This window comes from Zeus faber, assembly GCF_960531495.2.
Source record: "Zeus faber genome assembly, chromosome: 5".
NCBI lineage: Eukaryota > Metazoa > Chordata > Actinopteri > Zeiformes > Zeidae > Zeus > Zeus faber.
The window spans coordinates 37,591,667-37,610,753 of record NC_137192.1 but is presented as its reverse complement, the minus strand read 5'-3'; the positions used below and the strand labels follow the sequence as shown (position 1 = coordinate 37,610,753).

The 19,087-nt window shown below is 38.0% G+C and overlaps 1 protein-coding gene across 1 annotated transcript in view; it reads left to right on the top strand.

The window, feature by feature from the left end:
• Positions 1 to 3,525, top strand: part of mkrn2 (makorin, ring finger protein, 2) — a 17,823-nt gene extending 14,298 nt beyond the window's left edge. The window contains exons 8-11 of the mRNA XM_080001219.1: positions 1 to 42; positions 180 to 290; positions 477 to 621; positions 2,582 to 3,525. The exon at positions 1 to 42 is cut by the window's left edge and continues 107 nt beyond it. Of these exons, the coding sequence (XP_079857345.1) occupies positions 1 to 42; positions 180 to 290; positions 477 to 621; positions 2,582 to 2,728 (445 nt within the window). The 3' untranslated portion in view covers positions 2,729 to 3,525. The remainder of the gene's footprint in view (positions 43 to 179; positions 291 to 476; positions 622 to 2,581) is intronic.
• Positions 3,526 to 19,087: the final 15,562 nt, after the last annotated feature.

Genomic DNA, 19,087 nt, shown 5'->3' with positions numbered 1-19,087 from the left:
CCAGTGGAGGTGTGCCAAGCAGTTCGACAACAAGATCATCAAGTGAGACTGTCTGTCTGATTTGCTGTCTGTCTAATTTACTGGCTGATTTACTGTGTGTTTGTCCGTCAGTCTAATTTACTGCCTGATTTACTGTGTTTTTGTCCGTCTGTCCGATTTACTGCCTGTCCGTCTCTCAGGTCGTGTCCAGAGTGCAGGGTGGTCTCAGAGTTTGTGATTCCTTCAGTTTACTGGGTGGAGGATCAGGACGACAAGAACCGACTGATAGAGCACTTCAAGTCTGGAGTTAGGTCTGTCTGTCTGTCTGTCTGTCTGCCTGTCTGCCTGTCTGTCTGTCTGCCTGCCTGTCTGCCTGCCTGTCTGTGTGTCTCATTCTTTCAGTGCATACATGCAGTATATTTGATGCTACAGTCCAATATGTATTGTTGTACATATGTGGCTGTAATATTCCCAGTACTCTCTGTATTGTGTTGCAGTAAGAAGGCCTGTAAGTACTTCGATCAGGGTCGAGGTTCGTGTCCATTTGGAGCAAAGTGTTTGTACCTTCACGCCTTCCCTGACGGGAGCCGCGCCCAGGCCGACCCCCCGCGCAAGCAGCTGAGCTCCGAGGGCAGCGTGCGGGTCAGTTACCCTGCTGGTTAGCCAAGTTACCCTGCTGGTTAGCCAAGTTAGCCTGCTGGTTAGCCAAGTTACCCTGCTGGTTAACCAAGTTACCCTGGTTACCAAGTTACCCTGCTGGTTTTCCTGGTTAGCCTGGTTACCAAGTCACCCTGATGGTTGCCCTGGTTAGCCTGGTTACCAAGTTACCCTGCTGGTTACCCTGGTTACTCTGGTTGCCAAGTTACCCCTGCTGGTTACCTTGGGTACCCTGGTTACCAAGTTACCTTGCTGGTTAGCCTTGTTACCTTGGTTACCAAGTTACCCTGCTGGTTCGCCTGGTTACCCTGGTTGGCAAGTTACCCTGCTGGTTACCCTGGTTACCAAGTTACCCTGATGGTTACCAAATTCCCCTGGTTACTTGGTTTCTGTCTGTCTGATTTACTGCCTGATTTACTGTCTTTTTCTGATTTACTGTCTGTCTGTCCGTCTGATTTACTGCCTGTCTGTCTGTCTGTCTGTAACCTGGGTGCTCTGGTTACCAAGTTACCCTGGTTACCCTGGTTAACAAGATTCCCAGCTGGTTACCCTGGTTACCAAGTTATCCTCAGTACCCTGGTTACCAACTTACCCTGGTTAACAAGTTACCCTTTTGGTTACCAATTTTTCCTGGTTACCCTGGTTAACAAGTTATTCTGCTGGTTACCCAAGGTACCAAGTTATCCTGGGTACCCTGCTTACCAAGTTACCCTGGCTACCAAGTTACTCTGGTTACCAAGTTTCCCTAGTTACCAAGTTGCCCTGGGTACCCTGGTTACCAAGTTACCCTGCTTGTTTCCCTGGTTACCAAGTTACACTGGGTACCAAGTTATCCTGATGGTTACCAAGTTACCCTGATTACTTGGTATCTGTCCGTCTGATTTACTGCCTGTCTGTCTGTCTGTCTGTCTGTCTGTCTGTCTGTCTGTCTGTCTGTAACCTGGGTACTCTGGTTACCAAGTTACCCTGGTTAAAAAGATTCCCAGCTGTTTACCCTGGTTACCAAGTTATCCTCGGTACCCTAGTTACCAACTTACAGTGGTTAACAAGTTACCCTTCTGGTTACCAAGTTTTCCTGGTTACCCTGGTTAACAAGTTATCCTGGGTACCCTGCTTACCAAGTTACCCTGGCTACCAAGTTACTCTGGTTACCAAGTTTCCCTGGTTACCAAGTTGCCCTGGGTACCAAATTATCCTGGGTAACCTGGGTGCCATGTTACCCTGGTTACCAAATTTCTCTGGGTACCCTGGTTACCAACTTGCCCTGCTGGTTTCCCTGGGAACCAAGTTATCCTGGTTACCAAGTTACCCTGCTGGTTACCAAGTTACACTGGGTACCAAGTTATCCTTGGTACCCCGGGTACCAAGTTTCCCTGGTCACCAAATTACTCTGGGTACCCTGGTTGCCAATTTACCCTGCTGGTTTCTCTGGGTACCAAGTTATCCAGGTTACCACGTTACCCTGGTTACCAAGTTACTCTGGGTACCCTGGTTATCACGTTTCCCTGGTTACCAAGTTACCCTGCTGGTTTCCCTGGTTAGTTACACTGGGTACCAAGTTTCCCTGGTCACCAAGTTAATCTGGGTATCCTGGTTACCAGGTTACCCTGCTGGTTTCCCTGTGTACCAAGTTATCCTTGGTACCTATTTACTCTGAGTACCCTGGTTACCAAGTTACCCTGGTTACCACGTTACCCTTGTTACAAAGTTTCCCAGCTTACCAAGTTACCCTGGGTCCCCCTGGTTACCAAGTTACCCTGCTGGTTACCTTGGTTTCCCTGGTTAATTCTGGATGTAGCCCTGGTTCTGTTGCTTCCTGACTGCCAGTATTGTGGTCACAGTGGATGAATGCCAGGAGTCACAGACGCCCCCCCCCCCCAGGTGTACTAGCAGTCAGCAGAAATGGAACGTGTGTGTGTGTGTGTGTGTGTGTGTGTGTGTGTAGTTCTTGAACAGTGTGCGTCTCTGGGACTTCATCGAGGAGCGTGAGCAGCGTTCGATTCCAGCGCCGGACGACGACGTCACCGAGCTGCAGGAGTTGTTCATGCAGCTTTCTGGTGCCGCGCCCCCGCCACGCCACCAAGACAACTGAGTGACTGGACCGGACCACCGCCGGACCAGATCCAAAATGTGTTTAACAAACTAAAAGGGATGAACTGCTTTTCTGTTTAAAGGTTAAAGGTCGTAGCAATAACACGTCTTACTGATACGACCTTTATATCTGCTTCTTCCTGTCGGTGCAGTTTGGTCTCATTTCAAATGTGTCACGTTGAGTAACGCCATTATGAGATATCATAATGATATTATTATTATTATTATTATTATTATGATAAGATGTCACTCCAGGAAACAGGAAGTGATGTCATAATGCTCAAAAGGTCCCAGTGTAAATAGTTTGAAATGTTGATCAGCTTATTTTTACCACAACAGGCTTCATTAACATTAGCATTCCTAAGTATAATAATGTAGAATGTTAGCGCTAGGCTAACTAGCCCCGCCCTCCAACATGTCGCATGTACAGTGCAGATTCCTAGTGACAAGTGAAACCCGTTGCCAAGCTGCTGTTTGAGGCCCACAGGAAGTGAAGGACGTAGCAGTAGCTCCATCTTGCTAACTCTGTTCAGCCCACTTCACTTCCTGTTTGTCGACTGGAAACCAGTAGATCCCGGACCGGACTCTTCTGAACTACACACATGGCCCTGCCCGTGTCCTCCCTGAGACTGCCTCCACCCCTGCAGCCAGGGGTCGAAGGTCGGGCCTGGTCACTCAAACCAAACATTTCTAATGGAAGAAGTCAAAGTGCCAGTGTAAATCCAACATGGCCGCCCATGATGTGAAAGTGAGTTCAACTGTGGAACCGTCGTCTCAATAAAACACTGTAGTGGAACATCTGCGTTTATATCCTTTCATTCTACAGACAAGACAAATAGAATATACAATAAATATAAATATCATATGAAATGTATAAATAATGCTCAATCTCTGTGTTTCCAAACGGTGCTGTCTGTGGTAGAACTAGTGTGCTACTAGAGTACCAGTACTGCTATAACCTTTCTTTGCTGTGCAACAGTGCTGCTGTCTTTACAAACAGAATAAAATACAAAGTACAGCAAAATCAAGTAACTTTGTAGATACTGTAGTAACTAGCCTGATCAGGAGGTAGTTTTACACTTTCCATCATATAGTTAGACAACAAATTACATGTAAAAATGTATAGGTTTGTACTGTAAATGTCAAAATTAGCTGTGATCAGCGGTAAAAGTAACGCAAACGAAAAACTAAGCAGTACAACACAGTAATCTGGTAAAATAACAAATACTACGATAGTGTTAAGAAGCATAACTACTACGCACTGAAGTACTACTACCACAGTGTACATTGAACCAGATGGTTCAATCCCAGCCACTAAGGGCTGCTGTCACAGGTTCGAGTCCTGGTGATTCCGTCCAAGTCACTGCTGAAGTTCCTTTGAGCAGATGTTTGGAAGAAACGGAAAGTCCTGGGGAGACTCGGTGGCTCAAAGAGATGAACCGCAGGAGCTTCAGGCTTCAAAGCCATTGATCTTTGGACACCACGCCCCCCTGGTGAGGTGGGGAACAAGATGGCCTCACCTCAGTGTCGATGTCTGAACCCAAACCTGACGTGGTTCCGATGCTCACCGTTCCCACTGTATGGGCAGCATGCTCCGTGATCAGAATACTACTTAGTAACAACGCTCCATAGTTTATCAGTTAAACAGGTATTGGTGCAAGTATTTCCACCGAGGGACAGGGAATCGAACAGCAACTCAAGAGTAGTTAGTTGTCGTCACAAATGTGTTCAGCGTCTTCTCGCTCGCTCCTGGTCTCACTCCCCAAATCAGTGAAGGAGACCAGGAAGGAGAAGCGAGGGTGAGACCTGTAGAACAGGGCTTGACCCAGTCCAGCCCTGAGAACAGGTGTCGTCGCGTTTCATTCTATTTATTTCTCAGTACGAGGCCGATTTGAATGACTGAGTGATAATATAAGAATGGGGTCACGGTGACTCAGTGGTTCATGCTGTTGCCTCTCAGCAAGAAGGTTCTGGGTTTGAATTCTGGATGTTCTACCCACATTCACATGGGTTTCCTCCGGGTGGTACATTGTGAGTGGCTGAAGTGAACCAAAGGTTGGATGTCATTTGTCAAAATTGGGTCAGAATTGAGGAAATGATAGTGAGTTCGAAATGGTGTGATTGGTCTCTTGGAAGTAGCACGGTGATGGTTTTTACAATCAGTGTGTTTGGGAGACGGCTAATATGTCCAGATTTCATGAGCGAGTTAGTCAACGTTAATATCTACTTTTCATGTATAATTTATGCATGTGCCATAGATGTTTCTCTCCTCCACTCTATGTTCCATAAGGAACCTCTTTTATGGAGGAATCAAACACCAATTTGTTGGTTTCAAACACACAACCTTCTGTGAAGCAACAAAACTAACTCAGCTTGAAGCTTTGCTTCTGTTATGTCCAAAAAGAGACCAGCGAGACAAGGGATCGCATGTGTGTGTATGTGTGTGTGTGTATATATATATATATATATATATACATATATATATATATATATATACGTGTATATATATATATATATATATATATATATACATATATATATATATATATATATATATATATACATATATATATATATATATATATATATACGTGTATATATATATATATATATATATATATATATGTATGTATATATACGTATATATATATATATATATGTGTGTGTATATATATATATATCTATGTATATACTTGCACTTACATACTAATTAGTTATACAGTATATGTGCAGGGTGTGGCTCTAGGGGGCTTTCACATTGGTCGTGGTTCCCGGTGTTGACTCCATTGGTGTGTAGTGGTTGCTTGGCGTAGGATTTGGTCCAGACGACTCAGATCTCAGCATTTAAACCCATGCTGCATTCCATGGACAATCTGAAAACTGTCATTCGTGACTAATGTGACTAACCTGGACCCCTGTGTTGCTGCCTGCAGCTCTATGTAGGGGTCCCGTCCCCCGAGGGGGCGGAGACCCCTATTGTTTTTGTTGATAAAAAATTATAAACAAGCAAGCTGTCAGCGCTGGATATTCAATGGGACTTGAACAAGTAGACCTCTGCTCTCTGAGGTCTGCAAATGAGCGGCGGCTGGTGATGCCTCCGCTGTGTAGAATGACTTCTCGATCCGGACTCAATGGGGTGGTGCCCCATCGGTGGGAGGAGCTACCCAGCTCGACACGCTCTGCAGACACTCACTACCCTGTAGGAACACCTGGAGACTTGGTCCTATCGTAGCTAGGACTCACTAGTCTTGTTTCTGTTGAGGTTGACCAGCTTTCATTTGTTGTATTGACAGTACACCAACAACACACGACTTCTTGATGTTGACTAGCTGTTCAGTTGATATTTGGCATAATGCACCAACATAAAAAATGCTTTTTATTCTTATTTATTTATTATTCCTTCCAGCATCTTGCACTTGTTTCTGGTTTAATTTAGAAACAGGATCATTTAAGTTCCAGTAACACCTTCAGAATTTAGAGAAATTCCAGAGAATTGTTAATTGTAACAAGAACCATACAAAGTTACACAGTGACAGGTATTATTTTATTACTATTTAACTTTATTATGCATCATTAATATATATTAATGCTTCTGAGGACAACTGACACGCACCAGAGTAAGTTCTACAAAATAAAAACCCATTGACATCACTGTCAGAATTGATGGACATTCCAGAAATATCAATGTATTCAAACTTCCTGAATTATAATTACTTGTAACAATAACAAGCAATTACATAATACAAGAAATTAGTATTTATTGCATATGTGTTTTGAAATATTTTCATTATTTTTGTGTTTTTTGTGTAGCCCACGACACACAATTCATTACATTATAAATCCTCTACGAGTCATGGTGGTTTGGGATTATCATTTTTAGCTTAAATCATGCAGCCCTACTTCAGAATGATAACCGCCGTTAGTTGCGGCGTAGGACACCTACTCACATCCACAAACACCATCCCATAATAGAATTACACTCAAACCAGGTGGAAGGAATGAACTTCTGCAGTCACAAAACATAGTGCAACAAAGAGGCAAAGCACATCCCAACATTGAACTTTAACCAAGGGCCAACTGCCCTGGACCCCATATTGCTGCCTGCAGCTAGATCTAGGGGTCCAGCCTGCAGGGCTAACCCTAACCCTGCCAGGCTAACCCTAACCCTTACCCTGCCAGGCTAACCCTAACCCTAACCCTGCAGGGCTAACCCTAACCCTAACCCTGCCAGGCTAACCCTTACCCTAACCCTGCAGGGCTAACCCTAACCCTAACCCTGCCAGGCTAACCCTAACCCTAACCCTGCAGGGCTAACCCTAACCCTGCAGGACTAACCCTAACCCTAACCCTGCAGCGCTAACCCTAACCCTAACCCTGCAGGCCTAACCCTAACCCCAACTCTAAACCTGCAGGGCTAACCCTAACCCTAACCCTGCAGGCCTAACCCTAACCCCAACTCTAACCCTGCAGGGCTAACCCTAACCCTAACCCTGCAGCGCTAACCCTAACCCTAACCCTGCAGGCCTAACCCTAACCCCAACTCTAACCCTGCAGGGCTAACCCTAACCCTAACCCTGCAGGACTAACCCTAACCCTGCAGGGCTAACCCTAACCCTAAAACTGCAGGCCTAACCCTAACCCTAACCCATGACCTCAAAACACGGACTTCCACTTCTGCACCTTCTTCTTTTTGCACATCTTTAACTGTACATTTTACACTCTATATAGATATGTTTATAACATATAGATATGTTTATATATACTTATTTATATATAAATATGTTTCTTAATAAATATTATATGTTGTATGTAAATATGTTGTATGTAGATTTGGAGCTGTAACAAAAGTAATTTCCCCCTGGGATTATTGAAGTATTTCTGATTCTGATTCTAACCCAGCCTGCAGGGCTAACCCTAACCCTGTGGGGCTAACACTAACCCTAACCCTGCAGGCCTAACCCTAACCCTAACACTGCAGGGCTAACCCTACATTTACATTTAGTCATTTAGCAGACGCTTTTATCCAAAGCGACTTACAATTATTCAAACACCGACGGACGCAGCCATCAGGAGCAATGAGGGGTTAAGTGTCTTGCTCAAGGACACTACAGCATGCTAGCAGGAGGAGCCTGGGATCCAACCAGCAACCTTTAGATGACTAGACCACCAGCTCTACCTCCTGAGCTACCATCCCTACCATCCCTACCACCCTAACCATGCAGGCCTAACCCTAACCCCAACTCTAACCCTGCAGGGCTAACCCTAACCCTAACCCTAAAACTGCAGGGCTAACCCAGCCTGCAGGGCTAACCCTAACCCTGTTTTTTTTCTCCGATTTTTATTATTATTAATCTTCTTGGCATTTTTCAGGCTAAAAGTGGCTGAAACAATGGCAACCGCCATACATGGTGGAGGTCTCGTTAGAACGTTTCTGGTGTCATTTTGTTCGGGTTTGATCGATATCGGTGTACATTTGGAATTATTGAAAAACTGTTGCGTATCTACCAGAAGTTGAAGAACGTTGACGCGATTTGATGAGTTTGAGGAGCAGGGTGCTTTGTGACATCATCATCCAACGTTATTTAAGGCTGCGTCTCCCAGAATCCATTCAGCACCTCAACCTTTTCAACATTCAAGAGGTTTATTCATCACATACATATACATACTTTCATACATACACATACTTTCATACATATACAGACTTTCATACATATACATACTATCATACATATACAGACTTTCATACATATACATACTATCATACATATACAGACTTTCATACATATACAGACCTTCATACATATAAATACTTTCATACATATACAGACTTTCATACATATACAGACCTTCATACATATAAATACTTTCATACATATACAGACTTTCATACATATACATACTATCATACATATACTGTACATACTATCATACATATTTACACTGTCATACATATACTGTACATACTATCATACATATACATACTATCATACATATACATGCTTTCATACATAGACATACTTTCATACATACGCAGACTTTCATACATGTACATACTTGCATATATATACATACTTTCATACATATATGCAGTGAAATGTCTTTACAACGCACCCAGAGATTTTGCACAATATTTACTAAACTGAACATAATAGCAAAACTTATACCTACCTAGCAACTAACTGAAACTAACTGATTCCTAAAACCTAATGCAGTTAGTGAATAGAATAATCTAGAATTAAATAAAATAAGACTCAAAAAGGTAATACAGAGTGAGGGTACAACTGAGTTTGCGACACGTAGACAGACCACCTTAGTCACTGCTGCGTTTAAAGGAAACTGCTGAGTTTCATAAAACCCTGAAAACTGCACCACAGGAATTTGGAGGAACCATCCCTTTCTTTTGTGTCCACACTGCATTATCCAGGAACGATGTAGTTGTTCATGCAATGTTTCCTGAGGGACATTTTTTGCTCGTACCCCAGGCCAGTCGGTGTCAATAGAAAACAATGTGTTTTATAAAAACTCTTTATAAAAGTTGAATACTTACCTATTATGACTACACTGGACCACAGCTATATTTATATTTGATATTGTTTTATATATTTGATATTATTTGATATCATATGATATTATTTGATGTCTTATTATCTATTATATAATAATATAATTATCTATTATATCAATAATAGATAATAAGGGATGGACACTTATATAATATTATAGTTACACTCCCTGGCATTTTTCGGTCCAAAGGTGTCTGGAACAGGACAGCCACTGCAGCTCCAGTCATATTCCATGTTTGTGACCTCACACATGGAGTTGGCTTGCAGCTCCGGAGCAGAGTGGTGTCCGTTTTATTTTAGTCCCAAAGGTTTAAAAAGATGATGAAATGTGTGCGAGGGACATGCAGTGTTGAATCTGTTGGAATGGAAGTGTGTTGTTGGGAACTTCCACACGGAGTGATTTCCTTCCACAGAAACACCGTGAGGCAGGACTCTGTGGACTACAGGAAGTAGACAGGGACCTGACAGGAAGCAGACAGGGACCTGACAGGAAGTAGACAGGAACCTGTCAGGAAGCAGACAGGGACCTGACAGGCAGAAGACAGGGACCTGATAGGAAATAGACAGGAACCTGACAGGAAGCAGACAGGGACCTGACAGGCAGAAGACAGGGACCTGGTAGGTAGGAAGTAGACAGGAACATAACTCCATCATTTAATACTTGAGTCTTCCAAAGTCGGTGCAATGTCATTGTGCTTTGGGGCATGTGGGGGTCCTCCTGGTCTGCCGGGGCTCCGCGGTTGGGTGGATGCCAGGGCGGCTCTGGGGACATCCGTGGTGCATGGGCCTGTGTTCTTGGGGGATCCTGGGGCCCCACGGGGGAGTTGGGTGGTCCGGGTGGTGGCGCCTGCTCCTTTACCTGAGCTGGCCTGTCTCCAGGGGTTTGTGGGGGGGGGGACGTGCTCCCAGGGAGTACCTGCAGCTGGCATCCGTGTGTATGTTCCGGGTGTGGTTGTTGGTTCTGGGGCTCGGTTGGGGGCGGGGGTGTGGGTCGCTGGTTCGGGTCTCGTGCCCCGCGGTCGGCGGGTTGGCGCGACGCTGGGGTCGGCTGGGACTGTGTGTCCTCTTGCGTCCCGTGTGGGGGGGGGTGTCCAGTCGTGCCGGGGCTGGTTAGGCATTCTGTCTGGTCCTGTCAACCTGAGTCCTGAACCTGTCTGGCTGTGCTAGGCACGGGGCGCACCATGTGACCTCCTTCGTTGGTGGCGGTCTCCTGTCACCACACCGGGCTGCCGGGGTACCTGCCCTCTGACGCTCGCGTTGGGCGGGCTGCTCATCGCTGGGGGTCGGCTGTGGGTGGCAGTGCCGTCTGCCGCCCTCTATTCTGTAGTCCGCATGCTCAGCAGCTGGGGGCTGACCAGGGGCCTGATGGGGGCGCGGAGCTGCCTGACATGGCGGAGACGCATGGCGGACGTTCTGCGCCCTTGGCTGATCGCTGTAGGTTGGCTGCCATCAGGTACAGGAGGTGGGCACACTGGGGCACAGTTGGGTCCGGGGGGGCCTGCTGTGCCCCTGGATATCCGGTTGTGACTCGCCTATCTCTCCCAGTCCCAAAACTCATACTCACACAATAGACCACACAATAGACCACACAATAGACTGAGGGCTTGCGGGATGGGCGGGCGGCTCGGGCGGGGTGTCGGTCTGTCGCCGCAAGGCCGGGATGTGGGCCCGCGGTATGTGCATTGCGCCCGTGGCCCGGGTTCTGTGTCGGCGGCTGCATCTTGTGCCTGCACCCGGGGTTTTTTTGTATGTGTGCGCACCTGGGATGCGGGGTCTCCTTGTGCTCCCTGGGACTGGGTCATGCTCCTCGGGGCTGGGCGTGGGGGTTGCTCCACGGCCCTCTGGCTTCTCTGGGGGCCCGGGGCTCTTCTGTGACCGCAGGGCAGGGTACTCGGGGCTTTCCTGCAGCCGTAGGGTGTCCACGGGGCTGCGGATTTCGTGGGGGCTTCGGGGCCCCATCCGCTGCTTGGAGGCGCCGCGACGTATTACCAATCTTCTACACCAGTACAAATGGGGATAAGTCATGTACACTCACTGGTGGACACATACAGGCGGTCCCATCACACACGCAAACACCACCACACCTGCTTCGAGTGCGCCCCAGCACCCTCCTGGTTGCATTCCTCTCCTTTTCTCCCTCATTTACTGCCATAACTTTGACAGGAAGAGGCCACGTGACCAGTTGTAGTTCCAGTTTTCCTGGACCTAATTCATTGTTTTTCAATACATGATGTCGTCCAATGTTCATGTTTTTGTGTAAATGTTGTTTGTTTCTATGTTTATTTGTCTCACCGTGGTGATTCTCCCCCTTTTGGAGTAGTGATCAGTTGTTTAGAGACCCAAACATTATGAATAGTTCTCTTAAGAGGGGGGTTGTTGGTGGCTCTCCATAACCAAAAACTGTGCTCTTGTCATTCTACAGGGCATCCACAGGACAGAGTTATTGCAGCAGTTCTTGATGATTTAAGAATTAATAAAGAGTTGCATTGCAGGTGGAGAACTTGAACTCCACTTGCAGACTAACTCTGTCCTGGATGCAAATGGCATACAAATACTGTGTTGTATGCCCAGCATGCTGACAGCACAGGTTAAAAAAAAAAAGGAAGTAGACAGGGAGCTGACAGGAAGTAGACAGGGACCTGACATGAAGTAGACAGGGACCTGACATGAAGTAGACAGGGACTTGACAGGAAGTAGACAGGGAGCTGACAGGAAGTAGACAGGGAGCTGACAGGAAGTAGACAGGGACCTGACATGAAGTAGACAGGGACCTGACACGAAGTACACAGGGACTTGACAGGGAGTATGTGAGTTATAACAATTACAAAGTTTGGTTTAAAGTAAAAATAAACGGTTGTTTTAAAGAAACTTAATGTATAAACAGTTTCTACAGATAAAAGTAGGAGATTTAAATGAAAAGACAGAAAGTGTTCAGTATTGACAAGTTCTTTCATAATAACTGAATAAACAGGACAATACAAAATAAAGCTGCAGGCAGCAATACTTGGGCTGCCTGCAGCTTTATTTTGATATTGTTTTATATATTTGATGTCTCATGATATTTGATATTATTTATAATTCATGATATTTGATATTATTTATATCTTATGATATTGGATATATATATTTTTGATATTATTTATGTCTTATGATATTTGATATATATATATATTTATATGTTTATTGATATTTTCTATTATTTATATGCATTGTGATATTTTATATGATTTATGTTTTATGATATTTTGTGATATTTAAATTCCTTATTATATTTTATGGTTTTATGATATTTGATATTATTTATGTCTTATGATATTTGATAATTATGTTTTTGATATTGCATATTATGTATACTGTATGTCATATGATATTTGATAATTATATGTTTCATGATATTTCATATTATTTATATGTCTTATTATATTTGATAATATTTATGTTTTATGATATTTTATAATATTTATGTCTTATTATGTTTGATATTATTTATATGTTTGTGATCTTCTTTTTCTTCGGACTGCTCCCGTTAGGGGTCGCCACAGCGGATCATCTGCCTCCAACATTGTGTGTCCTCCTCCCTGACACCACCCGCCTGCATGTCCTCCCTCAGCACCTCCATCAAGCTTCTCTTTGGCTTCCTCTTTTCCTCTTGCCTGGCAGCTCCATCCTAAGCCTCCTCCTCCCAATGTAACTCTCATCTCTCCTCTACACGTGTCCAAACCATCTCAATCTGGCCTCTCTCACTTTTCCACCAAACTGTCCAACCTGAGCTGTCCCTCTAACGTCCTCATTCTTAATCCTGTCCATCCTTGTCCCTCTCAATGAAAACCTCAACATCCTCAACTCTGCCACCTCCACTTCTTCCACCTGCCTTTTTGTCAGTGCCACCGCCTCTACACCGTACAACATGGCTGCTCTCACTACTGTCCTGTCACAGCTCCTGGCTGTGCCCCCGGGGGAAGGACAAGCCAAGGATGGGTTAAATGCAGAGGCCTCATTTCACCGGTCACCATCCAAAGCATGTGTGTGTGCGCGTGCATGTGTTATAGTGTGGTGTGCTGTGTGACAATTCAAGATTCTTCTGTCACAGATCACTCCGGACACTCTTCTCCACCCTGCCTGTAGTCTCTTCTTCACCTCTCTCCCACACTCTCCGCTGCTTTGGGTGGTCGACCACAAGTACTTGAACTCACCGTGGGCACGGTGGCGCTGGGCATTGCACTGCTGCCTCACAGCAAGAAGGTCCTGGGTTCGATTCCCGCCTGGGGCACTGTTGGCACCGTGCTCCGGCGGGTTATCTTCCAAAAACAGGAGCCTTTCTGTGTGGAGTTTGCATGTTCTCCCCGTGTTCACATGGGGTTTCCTCCACCTCACGTCAGTAAGGACCCCACCAAAAACATGCACCCATCATGGTGTGACCAGCGATGGACACTTATCACCTGGTCCCCGGGCGCGTCCACGTATGCTGCCCACTGCTCCTGGCTGTGCCCCCGGAGGAAGGACAAGCCAGGATGGGTCAAAAGCAGAGGAGCCATTTCACCAGCCACCATCAAGTGTGTGTGTGTGTGCAAGCATGTGTTGTGGAGTGTCGTGTGACGATTAAAGACTGTTTCTTGTCTTCTCCACCTCCACCCCTTGCATTCTTAGCTTTTCTCCGCCCTCCCTCCCATTCAGGCACATGTATTGTGTCTTACTCCTGCTGACTTTCATTGCTCTTCTCTCTAATGCTGCCTCCACTTCTCCAGGCTCTCCTCCACCTGCTCCTTTCTCTCGCTACAGATCACAATGTCATCCGTGAACATCATAGTCCACAGAGACTCCTGCCTGATTTAATCTGTTAACCTGTCCATCCCCACTGCAAACAAGAAAGGGCTCAGAGCTGATTCTTGATGCAATCCCACCTCCACTTTGATGCCTTTGTCACGTCTACTGCATCCTGTACCACTCTTACGTACTTCTCTACAACCCCCGACTTCCTCATGCAATACCACACTTCCACTCTCGACACCTTATCATACATATTCTCTCTCTAAATCCACAAAGACACAGTGCAACTCCCTCTGGCTTTCCCTGTACTTTTCCATCAGCATTCTTAAAGCAAACATGTCATCTGTAGTACTCTTTCCTGGCATTAAACCATACTGCTGCTCGCTGATCCCCACCGCTCCTCTTAACCTAGCCTCCACTAGCCTTTCCCATAGCTTCATGTTGTGGCTGATCAGCTTTATTCCCCTGTAGTTACTACAGCTCTGTACGTCTCCCTTACTCTTGAAGATGGTACTAGTACACTTCTTCTCCACTCCTCCGGCATCCTCTCCCTTTCCAGGATGGTGTTAAACAGTCTCGTTAGGAAGGCCACTGCCATCTCACCTAAACATTTCCATGCTTCCCCAGGTTTGTCATCTGGGCCAACTGCCTTTCCACTCTTCATCTTCTTTAATGCTGTTCTCACATCATCATCGTTCATTTACCATAATTTACCTTTGTGTATATTCTTTATGCTGTATGTCTTATGATATTTGATAATATGTTTTATGATGTTTTGTATTATTGATATGTTTTATTATATTTGATCATATTAAATGTTTTATGATATTATTTATTTGTTTTATGATATCTGATATTATGTATATGTTTTATAATATTTTATGTTATTTATTTGTTTTATGATATTTGATATTATGTATATGTTTTATGATATTTGATGTTATTTATTTGTTTTATGATATTTGATATTATTTATATGTTTTATGAGATTTTATATTATTCATTTGTTTTATGATATTATTTGTTTTATGACATTTGTTTTATAATATTTGATATTATTTATTTGTTTTATGATATTTGATATTATGTATATGTTTTATGATATAATTTGTTTTATGATATTTTATATGATTTATTTGTCTTATAATATTTGATATCATGTATTTGTTTTATGATATTTGATATTATTTATATGTTTTATGATATTATTTATTTTATGATATTTGATATTATTAATATGTTTTATGATATTGTTTTATGATATTTTGTATTATTGATATGTTTTATTATATTTGATCATATTAAATGTTTTATGATATTATTTATTTGTTTTATGATATCTGATATTATGTATATGTTTTATAATATTTTATGTTATTTATTTGTTTTATGATATTTGATATTATGTATATGTTTTATGATATTTGATGTTATTTATTTGTTTTATGATATTATTTGTTTTATGATATTTGATATGAATTTGTTTTATAATACTTGTTATTATTTATTTGTTTTATGATATTTGATATTATTTATATGCTTTATGAAATAATTTGTTTTATAATATTTGATATTATTTATTTGTTTTATGATATTTGCTATTATTTATATGTTTTATGATATTGTTTTATGATATTTGATATTATTTATTTGTTCTATGATATTTGATATTATTTATATGTTTTATGATATTATTTGTTTTATGATATTTGATATGAATTTGTTTTATAATACTTGTTATTATTTATTTGTTTTATGATATTTGATATTATTTATATGCTTTATGAAATAATTTGTTTTATGATATTTGATATTAATTTGTCTTATAATATTTGATATTATTTATTTGTTTTATGATATTTGATATTATTTATATGTTTTATGGTATTATTTGTTTTGTGATATTTGATATTATTTATTTGTTTTATGATATTTGCTATTATTTATATGTTTTATCATATAATTTGTTTTATTATATTTGATAGTTTATTTGTTTTATGATATTTGATATTATTTATATGTTTTAGGATATTTGATATTATTTATTTGTTTTATGATATTTTATATTATTTACATGTTTTATGATATTTGATCTTATTTGTTTTATATTTGATATTATTAGTTTGTTTTATATTTGTTTTATGATATTATTTGTTTTATGATATTTGATATTTATTTATATGTTTTATAATATTTGTTTTATGATATTTTATATTATTAATTTGTTTTATGATATTTGTTTTATGATATTTTACATTATTTATATGTTTTATGATATTATTTGTTTTATGATATTTGATATTATTATATTGTTTTATGATATTAATTGTTTTATGATATTTGATATTATTAATTTGTTTTATGATATTATTTGTTTTATGATATTTGATGTTATTTATATGTTTTATGATATTATTTGTTTTATGATGTTTGATATTATTAATTTGTTTTAGGATATTATTTGTTTTATGATATTTGATATTATTAATTAGTTTTATGATATTATTTGTTTTATGATATTTGATATTATTTTGTTTTATGATAGTATTTGTTTTATGATATTTGATATTAGTTTTATGATATTATTTGTTTTATGATATTTGATATTATTAATTTGTTTTATGATATTATTTGTTTTATGATATTTGATATTAATTTGTTTTATGATATTATTTGTTTTATGATATTTGATATTATTAATTTGTTTTATGATATTATTTGTTTTATGATATTATTTGTTTTATGATATTTGATATTAATTTGTTTTATGATATTTGATATTATTAATTTGTTTTATATTATTTGTTTTATGATATTTGATATTATTAATTAGTTTTATGATATTATTTGTTTTATGATATTTGATATTAATTAGTTTTATGATATTATTTGTTTTATGATATTTGATATTATTAATTTGTTTTATGATATTATTTGTTTTATGATATTTGATATTAATTTGTTTTATGATATTATTTGTTTTATGATATTTGATATTATTAATTTGTTTTATGATATTATTTGTTTTATGATATTTGATATTATTTGTTTTATGATATTTGATATTAATTTGTTTTATGATATTTGATATTAATTTGTTTTATGATATTTGATATTATTAATTTGTTTTATGATATTATTTGTTTTATGATATTTGATATTAATTTGTTTTATGATATTATTTGTTTTATGATATTTGATATTAATTTGTTTTATGATATTTGATATTATTAATTAGTTTTATGATATTATTTTGTTTTATGATATTAATTTGTTTTATGATATTTGATATTATTAATTAGTTTTATGATATTATTTCGTTTTATGATATTATTTGTTTTATGATATTTGATATTATTTGTTTTATGATATTTGATATTATTTGTTTTATGATATTATTTTGTTTTATGATATTTGATATTATTTGTTTTATGATATTATTTTGTTTTATGATATTTGATATAATTTGTTTTATGATATTTGATATTATTTGTTTTATGATATTTGATATTATTTGTTTTATGATATTATTTTGTTTTATGATATTTGATATTATTTGTTTTATGATATTATTTTGTTTTATGATATTTGATATAATTTGTTTTATGATATTTGATATTATTTGTTTTATGATATTTGATATTATTTGTTTTATGATATTTGATATTATTTGTTTTATGATATTTTATATTATTAATTTGTTTTATGATATTATTTGTTTTATGATATTATTTGTTTTATGATATTTGATATTAATTTGTTTTATGATATTTGATATTATTAATTTGTTTTATATTATTTGTTTTATGATATTTGATATTATTAATTAGTTTTATGATATTATTTGTTTTATGATATTTGATATTAATTAGTTTTATGATATTATTTGTTTTATGATATTTGATATTATTAATTTGTTTTATGATATTATTTGTTTTATGATATTTGATATTAATTTGTTTTATGATATTATTTGTTTTATGATATTTGATATTATTAATTTGTTTTATGATATTATTTGTTTTATGATATTTGATATTATTTGTTTTATGATATTTGATATTAATTTGTTTTATGATATTTGATATTAATTTGTTTTATGATATTTGATATTATTAATTTGTTTTATGATATTATTTGTTTTATGATATTTGATATTAATTTGTTTTATGATATTTGATATTAATTTGTTTTATGATATTTGATATTATTAATTAGTTTTATGATATTATTTGTTTTATGATATTTGATATTAATTTGTTTTATGATATTATTTGTTTTATGATATTTGATATTAATTTGTTTTATGATATTTGATATTATTAATTAGTTTTATGATATTATTTTGTTTTATGATATTAATTTGTTTTATGATATTTGATATTATTAATTAGTTTTATGATATTATTTTGTTTTATATTATTTGTTTTATGATATTTGATATTATTTGTTTTATGATATTTGATATTATTTTGTTTTATGATATTAATTTGTTTTATGATATTTGATATTATTAATTAGTTTTATGATATTATTTTGTTTTATGATATTATTTGTTTTATGATATTTGATATTATTTGTTTTATGATATTTGATATTATTTGTTTTATGATATTTGATATTAATTTGTTTTATGATATTTGATATTATTTGTTTTATGATATTTGATATTATTTGTTTTATGATATTTGATATTATTTGTTTTATGATATTTGATATTAATTTGTTTTATGATATTTGATATAATTTGTTTTATGATATTTGATATTATTTGTTTTATGATATTTGATATTATTTGTTTTATGATATTTGATATTAATTTGTTTTATGATATTTGATATTATTTGTTTTATGATATTTGATATTATTTGTTTTATGATATTTGATATTAATTTGTTTTATGATATTTGATATTATTTGTTTTATGATATTTGATATTAATTTGTTTTATGATATTTGATATTATTTGTTTTATGATATTTGATATTATTTGTTTTATGATATTTGATATTTAGTCTTATGATCCAGTC